The sequence below is a fragment of the Hyposmocoma kahamanoa genome, unplaced genomic scaffold (genome assembly GCF_003589595.1).
Source record: "Hyposmocoma kahamanoa isolate Upper Pololo Valley unplaced genomic scaffold, ASM358959v1 114, whole genome shotgun sequence".
NCBI classification, from domain to species: Eukaryota; Metazoa; Arthropoda; class Insecta; order Lepidoptera; family Cosmopterigidae; genus Hyposmocoma; species Hyposmocoma kahamanoa.
Genome location: NW_020653383.1, coordinates 2,005,766 through 2,016,760, shown reverse-complemented (window position 1 = coordinate 2,016,760; position 10,995 = coordinate 2,005,766). Strand labels below are relative to the sequence as shown.

Here is a 10,995-nt window from a genome sequence, read left to right as displayed (position 1 = left end):
GTCCATTTATTTGTAAGTCAATGGTATGCACGTATGTAATTCATACAGCCCGATACACTTAGTTGACCTTGAAAACATACCCTGTAGTGGATAAATTAATTATCTCTTTGTTGAAGATCAAAGATGACGAAGAAAAAGTTTTTTTACGGTGAACGTGCTAGATGCCCTATTAGCAAAAAATACTCGATAAGCGAACAATCTAGCTTGCCTTCATACAAATGACATCAACGGGGTCATGTTGCTTATAAAACAATTTAAAAATGTCCTAATAAAAACATTAAAGGACGTATACTAACTATGTAAAAACTATCCGAGTGGAAGACAAGAACTATTGTAAACATCTAATAAATAATAATTTAGTAGCAGTCGAGCTTCTTGTGAAAGAGTTGTACAGTGAAGTACTGCCACCTTACCTATTTCTGCCGCCAAGTAGTAATGTGAGCATTATTGTGTTCCGGTGTTAACGGGTAAGAGTGCTGGTGAAATTACAGGCACGTGAGACTTGTTAACTTATGTCTCAGGGTGACGGGCGCGGTGGCACTGCCCCTCAGATCTTTGGGATTTAAAGTTCTGAGTGGCACTGCAACTGATATGGACCAACGTGTCGCTTACCGCCAGGCGCATGATTTGAACATCCCGTCATTTGGTATAATAATAATAATAATATGTGATAAACAAATATTATTTATCTTACATTGGGCAGAAATAAATTACAATTTGAACTGTCGTAATAACTTATTTAGTATTTCACTTTCGCCAATGTATAACCTAATTTCGGATTTTGATGTCTATAATATTTTTTGTTTCTTCCAGTTCTTTACTATTCAATTTCATGTATTAGTCATTGCCTCGTCATTCTCACTTTATTAAGTTCCGTCGTCACTCTCTACATAATGTTTGAAGCGAGCACTCCTGCTCATCTTCGCCACTAATTTTGATCCGTTTACCAGTTTCCGATTTAAATCCTGTTACCTATCTAATATCTTTAACTCTATTATCTCACAAATGTTTCGTAGTATTCCAGTTAGGGTTATTTTTAATATTGGGCCTGTTTTTTATACTATTTTTATTGTTACAACCCTTCTTCCTTTCTTCACCTTTACTATATATAATAAATTCATGAGGAGCGAGTAATCTATTATTATTGCTCCCTATTAGCGGTCTACAACCTTATTACCTGTACTTTAATCTGTCAATTATTATTTTCATAAACCATATCACAAAGGCACCCTTTTCAATATATGAATTAAAATTTTATTGTGTATTGCACTCGCCGCTGAACTGAAAAATTTCATTACAATTCAGGGAGTCAATTCAGAACCTTACAATAACTCAGTTGTCGACCGATTCGATTTGATATCGTACGATTTCTATTCATTTTTATTCACAACACCCGAATCAAACTGTCGTATTCGAAACCGAACCGAAATGACGTCACACTCGTACAATTACTCGAGCTTCTCGACCGGCAAAGGCTACAAACGTTATTGAGAACGCAGTTATCGAATGAAAGTTACTGAACGTCCTATTGTTTACAAAACAAGAATGTAATATGGAAATCTCTTCTTATTTTAAATAGTCTGGATTTCGTTCAATTTTGTTAATTTATTTCCTATATACCTATATTTTAGGCCATTAAAGTCGTAAATGTATATAAAAGGATTTTCATTTTTCTTATAATGTATTTCACCGAGTAACTTCGGAAACGCTGTTGGATAACGATATCGCATCCGAATCCGAATCGAAGAGTTCTGAATCTGGGTCCTGTACGCTGAACTATAATGAGTTTCAAAAAACGAGTATGTGATCGTATGGTTATAAACTCGATCTCCCAGTTACTGTGTTCGTAAACAGAATAACCTAAACACGGTATTCGATTTTAAGAACCATCATTATGCAACGATTGCATAAAATACTGTTATATTATCAATCTGCAATAAATCTCTTTTATATTACTAAAAGAGGTAGAGATCGTCAGGTTGAGCGTGTAGTAGTGTCTAATATTTGGTATTTACGAATTAGAATTTTCTATTTGTGGTAGATACCGACGTCAAAAAATCAATTGTATTTTTTTGTGTAGGTTACAGGAGTGAACTGATTTCCATGATCATTATTTTTTTTGTTGGGAAGGAGTTAAGTACCTCAGTAGTGATCCTATTTAAATTTGATGAAAATATTCCACCTCTAACGATGCCAAACTAGGGGATAATATGGTTAACCGATTTCAATAAAACTTTTGCGGTCTTTGTTTTAAAAAAAAAATTCGTATCGAGTTCTTAGGTTTTCACGATTGTTGACATAGGAAATGAAACCATGTCCATGTGGTCACGGTGACCATGGGACTTGTAAAAAGGCCCGAAACGTTGGTTTGTTTGAAAAAACAAATATACGCGATTTAAATCCGGAAAAATAGTTTCATTTCTTAAAAAATTTACGATTAATATAATAATAATGATGATGATGATTGGAGCTTGGCGATAAAAATGACACAAAGAATTAAATTCTAACGGTTTATTTAAAAGCATTTTCATATCTTTAATGTTAAATCATTTGTTAGTGTGTACCCTAAACGTATTTTAATTTTTATTTGTAATGTAAAATAATTTTTATATTGCTGTTAATAATTTTTATATTATTTTACAGCGCTGGTGATTGCCGAGATATTATTAAATGAACGACATCCTAAATTTATATCTGCTTTCGATCCTTTTTTCTTAAAAATAAACTTCTTTTACTGACGACTGCGCAAGTCGTTTGATGTAAAAGTCAATGATTGATGTCAAAATCAAAAAAGTAACTCGTCATTTTTGTTTTGACACCTATTTTGGAGTATTTAATTATCCCAATTCCCTATCCCAATAAAACGTAGCTCTTTCCTTAATATATTAATTTTAGAGTTAGGATCAAGATCTGTCCCATTACATTTAAAATATTGTCCCATTAATCTATTGTTGAAACTATTTCAAAAATTTTTCCCCAATATTATCCTGGTACGACGAACTCTATGAATTCTTTGGTTGAATAAGTGTCTCTATAAGCACCCATTGTATTGACATAGGAAGCTGTTATAGTGCTATTAATGCGAAGGAAGCAATATATGATGACTTGTGACATGTTTAGACAGGCAAGGTCAGGGCATTCCATGCATTTGTTAGTAAAAACGTTGATGAGCTTTAAAACCTAAAAACAAAACACTGGTAATGAAAACACGGGAATCAATGCAAATTAAAATTTTTCTTTTCAAGTTTTCCGTATAATGTTTACACGCACTAAGTATTATGAACGTCAACGTCAACACACAAACGTCCCACTGTCGGGCGCGGGTCTCTGATAAGAAGAGGCTTTTTTGGGCCGGGGTACGTACGTAGGAGCGTACGAAAGGAGCCTCCCCGCACGACGTACCTTCGCACCCTGGGCAACATTTGGGCGAGTACCTTATCGGCTTGCAAATTCGTTCAATAAGACGGCAAACATTATAGTGTACGTACGCCATCGATACGATAAAAAGAAGAAAGGTCGGGGATTGCACACGCCTTCGTATAGTTATGTAAACCTTCTCCGGCTAACAGGTATCATCACGATATTTGCCTTCACCGTCAAAGCAAGTGCTAACTCGAAACTCAAATAATCTTTATTTCTGTATGCAAATTACACTTGAAATATTCGCATTGATTAAGATAAGTCAGGATGCCAGGCATGCTTGCTGCATTTTTGGCCATGGATTCAATGTATCTGCCGAAGTTCAAATTAGACGACAGGTCCATTCCAAGTAGCTGGAGACGATCGGCTATCGGTATGGATATATCACGAAAAGTCGGAGTCAGCTCAAAGGGACTCCGATTTGTGGAGAATAGACACGCCTGTGTTTTGGTAGCGTAAATTTGACAAGATTGGCATCGCCCCAATCGGACACTGCCTTCTTGAGCGTCAAATAAAAACGGCTAACCATGGACTCTCAATAAGACTGGATTTCCTCTCCACTGACCCTTGCATTGGTCAAGTATCTATCTACAACTGTGCTGTCATCAGTATACGCAAAGGTACCTGGAATTAATATATCATTGATATGCAGCAGCAAGAGAGTTGCAGACGACGAGTACGGAACCAGGAGGAACTCTCTTCGAAGGAAATCTATCGCCATGTGTTCGGAAGAGTAGCCTTCTAAGACTACTCGAATTGAACGTTCGCTCAAGAAATCCGAGATCCAATTAAATAAAAGATAAAAAGATAAAAGGCGATCAAATGAAAAAAACGATCACTGAGGAGGTTGTTGTCTTGAAGGTATGACGGACGGTTGTTGAATGCACGTTCCATAGTCTTGCAGCGTATGGCAGTGACGAAGATAGGTCTATAATTGACAAGGTCAGCTCTGCTTCCCTTTTTCGGCACAGGTTACACGTTTGTAAGCTTTCACAACCTGAGAACTACACCATTCTCAAGTGAGAGGCGGTACAGGCGTGTGAGAACAGGAGACAACTCAGGCGCACAGTTACGCAGGACTATTACTGGAATTCCATCTTGGCCGCTAGCTTTATTCACGTCTAGATTCCGCAGAGTCTAAGCGTTGAGCGCATCTCTAGAGACTCAGCACTATTCCATGACCATGACCATGGCAACCAATAATATGTATTTCAAAATTCTCAGTGGTGCGCACAGATTAAAACGATTGGCAATCTCAATGTTTTCTTATTCGTGTTTCAACCTAAAATAATCTTAACACTAAGTACCTATTTTTGGCGTATGCGAACTGGCACCTTAGTGCGGCCAGCCTGATGTAAGGTAGGTGGTAGGTTTTTTTAGGTGGGTGGTGGACTTTCGAGAACAGCCAGGTTATTTTTATTCCTCGTGTTTAATGTTATGTATACCACTATTTTTCAGTAAAAAATATTATTCTTCTTAATGTAAATTCAATTTTCATAAATGTACTGTGACGCTAGTGAAAGAATGTCAATTTCTTTAAATTTACCTCTAATGATACTCTTGGGCCCAGATCGTAGATTGCAGATTGCCCAAACCGCAAGTTTTTGTAGGTCAAAGATTTTATTAATATCGGTGGCATTATGTATATGCCATGAAACTGTGAAAGTATCTAAAGTTCACCAATCTCGTGGTTTCAACGTCTGAAAGTTTCGTATTTTTTAAATCGCATGCAGAGAGACTGCAGAGCTGCGCCATTTCGGTAACTTAGTTATTTGTGCACTCCATTGCAATTTAGCATCTAAAGTTATAATTAAAAACGCAACAAATTATACACACATCAAAAGTATCTAGGAACCAAGCACATTTTTACTAAATACCGAAAATCAGTTTTTTAATGATTTTTTTACACCAATGGAGTCAGCTTCATTTTCAAATACAAAATATAAAATAGACCATAAAAAGTACATCAGCGTTGAAAAAAATTAATTTAAAAAAACTGATTTTTAATAATTGGCAAAAACTTACTTGATCCAGCACTTTTGATGTCTATATAAAATTATTATTTCGTTTCTTTGCGACAGACAATAACCCTAATGTATGTGCCCGCCTAATTTAGTAAACTAAACTATGCATAATTCGAAAAGACAAACTTCCAGTGGAAATCGTACCTCTACTTCTAGCTATAATAACTTTAGCTTGTTGTTTTTGAGCATTACCCAGCGCGTTGCAATTAATTTATCTTTGTACATTGCATGTCAGAAATGGCTATTTAGCCAATCTAGTCATTTCACACATTTGTGTAATAGCATTGTGTAAAAATTACAATCAGATACTGTACTTTTAAACAGTCACGCGTCCTAGTGACCCATACTGTCTCTAAGGATTTGTTTATATTTTTATGCATATATTTTAAATGGTGGATAAAAACACAGCTTAGCGATAGTGACAACAACACTTGTGATTCTAGAACGCGTGATGAGTTAAATGATGAGTATTTTAAGTAGTAAGTCTAAAAATTATTTTAAAAAACTCGACACCAAAAAAATTTTGCTGGAATGATAAAAAATGTTCCCCCTCACTATTTTAATTATATTTATAGCCTATGACACTCCCACAATCAAGACGGATCTGACCACACCTCATATGTCAAAGTCCATCAAGTCGTTTAGGCTGTACATCGTGAAAAAGAAATGGACATGCATACATACACTTGAAAAACGTAACCCTCTAGCATGGATAATTAAATATGTACAATTTATTCCTAAGCAGAAACAAACTTACCATTTTCGTAAATAATCGTTGACTCAAGTTGTACGAAACTTAAAATTAATCTCACACTTAAGCATTCAGTCTTTTAATCACTGGTCACTAATTTATTCACAGCACTGTCTGATGCACTGTTCACTTCGTACGCCTCAGGTGTCTGTAAAAAATTTAAAAAAAGTTATAACAACTGCTTAGTGAAAGTGAACGTGGCTAAGCACGGCTGCAGGACTGCTGGCTGTTTGAATTGGCTTCAATTTTGACATCTCTTTCTACATTCAAAAATTATTTTGTGGGTTAATTTGTCTAGCTTATGTTAAACATAGGTACATTGAAGTCGATTGGAACGCGCTATTCATAGTGTTCTCTGTACTCTCAGATTTAGAAATCAATGTTTTTTTAATTTAATTTATTCTCAAAGGCAGATTCAAATTCGGCCTTTGAAAACTATATTTATTTTCATTGAATTTATCACATGAAATTGAATTTGACGTAATGTACCCCTAAAGCTATATCTGAAACATAAAACCTTTCTTGCAAAAAATTTCAATTGTGCTGTTCAAACAATAAAAATACGTCCCCAATGACTTTTTGACTTGGTAGCTTTTTTAAGATGTTATCTATAAGTTAAATCCATATTTGTTTCTAAATTTTGTTACTTCTATCTCGCTCTCAATATGTTTATAAACGCATTAACTAAACTAGTTAATAAATGTTTACAATAACAGATAAGCTATTAAACTTAAGGTAATCTCTTCTAGTGGTAACCTTGATAAGTATTGACACGATACAAAATACTCGCGATAATTGTAACAGCTTTCAATCAGACAAGGTCTCGATGGACAAGGTGCTTAAAATTCGGGTGCATATACGAGCATACCAACATAATATATACAAGTAGTTAGTTACCGTTTAAATATTCTAGAATATTAAAACAAAATAATTTGAAGCATAAATGTTGTATTTAATTTATTGTACATTTTGTTGTCCTTTTTTGATTACTCTAAACACGAGAGCATCGTTCATAGAAATAGATCGGATATTTTTGAACAAAGGTTTGTGAAAAAGATGTTTAGACTTTCGCCGTATAACTAATGACAATGACATCATTTAACAGGCTTAAATAAAAGGAGGAGGTTCTCAAATCGACTGTTTTTTCGTGTGCGTAAGTTACGCGATTACTCCGACATCTGTGAATCGGTTTCGATGACTATTTTTTTGTTGGAAAGGGGATACCTCAGTAGCGGTTCCATTCAAATTTGAAGAAAATATTTCATCACTAAAGGTGCCAAATTAGGGGATGAACCAGATTTATTGGAGTTCACTCACTTTCCGTTAACCGATTTAAATAAAACTTGGCAAATACTCGTATATGTAACTTTAGAGGTAGATTTTGTTATAAAATAATTGTATATTTTCTTTTCTGGTTGTCATGGTGACGGTGATTTGTTGGTTACATGTATTGTGTGAAGTGAAAAGTCGACTTTTATTTGCAGAAATTAATTAGTAATTTTTGATAGCCGAAACGAACCCGGAACACCATGAGGGACCACCTCGAGAGTACACCATTTCGAACAAGAGAAGATTTTCAAAATCGGTGCACAATTGATGGAGAAATTGGTGCATACACCGACATGTCTATAAAATTTGAGAATTTCCTTCGATTTTCATAGTATCCCCTCAAAAATTCTGTCGTGGTGACAATGGGACAACCACGAGAGTGCATCATTTCAAATAAAAAAAGAATTTTTTAAATCGGTCCACAATTGACGGAGATATCTGAAAACATACATAAAACATATATACAGCCGAACGTATAATCCTCCTTTTTTTTGAAGTCGGTTAAAAAAGTTATAATTCTTCCGATGTTTCAGAATAGTGACACGCTCCATGGTCTCAAGTTGGATGGCAAGTGACAGTTGACTGATTGAATGATAGACATATTTGCCTACTATCGCCTAAAATCCGATGCTTGATCCTAACCACGCCAATAATAAAAAGTAAAACATTTCTGACTTTAGTTTCACGTGCAGATTATTATGAGTGTGGTGTGTTGGGAAATTGATAATGACAATGGAAGCGCCGCAAGAAGTCGAGATGAGGGTAACCGTCGACAGTGATAAAGGGTAGACAGATATGTCAGTTCTTAAAGCTGTTTACTGTTTACCCGTTAACTCGTGACCATGAAATCTGTGAGTATTTATAAGTATAACTGTTCTGAAATGTCGGCACATAATAATAAAGTCTCAAGGAGCACTATTTATCCACAGTTCCATCATTTTATAGATATTATGATATGAAATATGTATCAAGGTATTTATACTTTCAACTGCCTCCGTGGCCGAACGGTTACCATGCCGGATTGCCACGCAGAGGTCCCAGGTTCGATTCCCGGGCCAGGCGAAATATTTGTATGACCTACATTTATTTCTCTCGTGAGTTTGGGTGTAATTTGTGGTTGTCTATGTGTGTGTCCATGGCACCCGCGACACAGGGTTTCCCTAGTGCGGGGCTATGTTGAGTGTGTGCGTTATTATACAGTCTGTAGTGATTTAATGTTTTTGCTATTGTTTTTGTTTTTAATTTAATTTTGTTTTATTATGCACATAAACCCGTAATTGTAATTATTGTGTCCTGTATTTTGGTCTGCAGGAAGAAATTTCTTTTAGAAATAAGCAGTGCCTTTTGGTTTGAGATTTTCATTTCACTAAATGTGATTTGTATTTTCCTGTGCAATAAATGATTAAATAATCTCAGTACAGATTACTAAAAAAACCGACGTCAAAAGTAGGTACGTGGAATTACATATAATCACCAAGTTTTATTGAAATCGGTTATCGGAAAATGCGCAAATCCGGATTCAGCCTCTAGTTCGCCACTATACGGGACTATACACAGGAGATAATAAAAATCGATTCTCGCTACTCAAAGTATATTGAGAGAAAAATGCCTTGAATTGGAGAATAGCAAAACCAACTATTAAAATAATTGCTCGTTTTAATAAAATTTAGGCGCTATTAATAAAAATGAACCTTCATACGTGAACAGCCACCCTTAGAGGTGAATGATTTACTTCAAAATTTAATGGGACCACTATGCAGGTACCCTCTTTCCAACACAAAAAGAATCACCAAAATCGGTTCACCAATACCGGAGTTATCGCGTAACATACATATAAAAAAATACAGTCGAATTGAGAACATCCTCCTTTTTTAAAGTCGGTTAATAAATAAGTTTTGCTATGGTAAGATATTTGTAACTAGTTTTAGTACTTATAATAGAAGTAGAGTTCCTTGTGAAAAGTTCGTTAAGTTCTGCCACTACTTATTTCTGCCGCTAAGAAGTAATATGAGCGCAACGCAAATTCCAGTTTTGAAGGGTAAGGGTGCTGGTGAAATTACAGACACATGAGACTTTCCAATTTATATTGATGGCAGGCGCAGTAGCTGTGCAGCGATCTTGGCAATTTGAAGCTCGAGTGTCACTATAACTGCTATGGATAGGCGTGTCGCCTAAAACCAGGTGCACGACTAGTTCGGCCCATTACTTAGTATCATAAAAAAAACTAGTGAGAATTGGTAACAAACTTTGATCCAATCTACTATTGACATACTTATTTTAATGAAAATCATACTGTTTTGCTACCATGACATTCGTATATTTTTTTACAAAGATCGAAACAACACGAAGAAATCCATCGATCTGGCTCGTCTCGAACCAGCGACCTCGTCAAACCGGGGCTACCGCTCTCCCAATATCGCTACGAATCGAGTCAGCAGACCTTACTAATTTCTCTATATGCTTGCTGCACATCTTTGCTACTTTGTATTTGGTTTTAACGCCTTTTTGCCGTAAAGCCGCCTGTGACAAAACCTACGAAAGTTTTTCTTCACTCGAATTAACTGCGTCTGTGGTCGAAGGGTACCATACTGGACTGCCACGCAGAGGTACCGGGTACGATACCCGGGCCAGGAGAAATATTTGTATGGCCTAAATTTATTTCTTTCGTAAGTTTGAGTATAATTGATATAATTTGTGGACGTCTATGTGTTCGTCCATGACAACCAGGATACGGGTTTCCCTAGTGCGGGGGACTATGAGTGTGTGCTTTACTCAAATATTTTTACAATTGCCAACTGTAAAGGTTCTGTTTACATAGTTTACTTTTTATGGAGAAATAGATTTTGTGTGGAAATTGTTTGATAGATTGTGCAATTTTCGTAAGCTGACTGACTGATATAGATAAAAAGCAGTTCGAGATCATTTTTTAAACCATCCATTGGACCAAAACGAAATGGCGCCTTACACAGCAAAATCTAACATTTCTGTAATACGATTTCAGTAAATTGCTTCAACATTGCAGATTTTTAAATACCATTTACTTATGGACATATTTTTTCCTCCTTAGTCAAGTTGTTTATCTTTATTAGTTCACAACATTTATGCAATTTGCTTTTTCAAGGTAAACTGTTCATAATTATATTTTCCATTTTGCAAAATATAAGAGTAATATTTCAAATGACACTGACCTAACCTTGTCAATAGAATTGATTTAAAAAAAAACGTGTTTAAACACATTTTTATAAAAATCTCTGAACAAGGACTAATTAATGTTATTTCATAATTATATATAATAAATACTCGTACATATATACGAAAGATTAGGTTGGCAATTGATTTGGTTTATTGATAACAGTAGCTGTATAATAAAAAAGAAGCAGTAGAAATCCTTATGAAGAAGAGATAACTAGTTAGTCCAAGTACTGCCACTATAACTGTTTCTGTCGCCAAGCAGTAATGCCGCTTCAGCTA

General features: G+C 35.4%; 1 protein-coding gene across 1 annotated transcript in view; it reads right to left on the bottom strand.

The window, feature by feature from the left end:
- The window catches only part of LOC113239058 (UDP-glucuronosyltransferase 2C1), a 100,761-nt gene that overhangs the window by 75,362 nt on the left and 14,404 nt on the right, over positions 1–10,995 (bottom strand). Inside the window, exon 2 of the mRNA XM_026475927.1 lies at positions 6,202–6,343. Within this exon, the coding sequence (XP_026331712.1) occupies positions 6,202–6,204 (3 nt within the window). The 5' untranslated portion in view covers positions 6,205–6,343. The remainder of the gene's footprint in view (positions 1–6,201; positions 6,344–10,995) is intronic.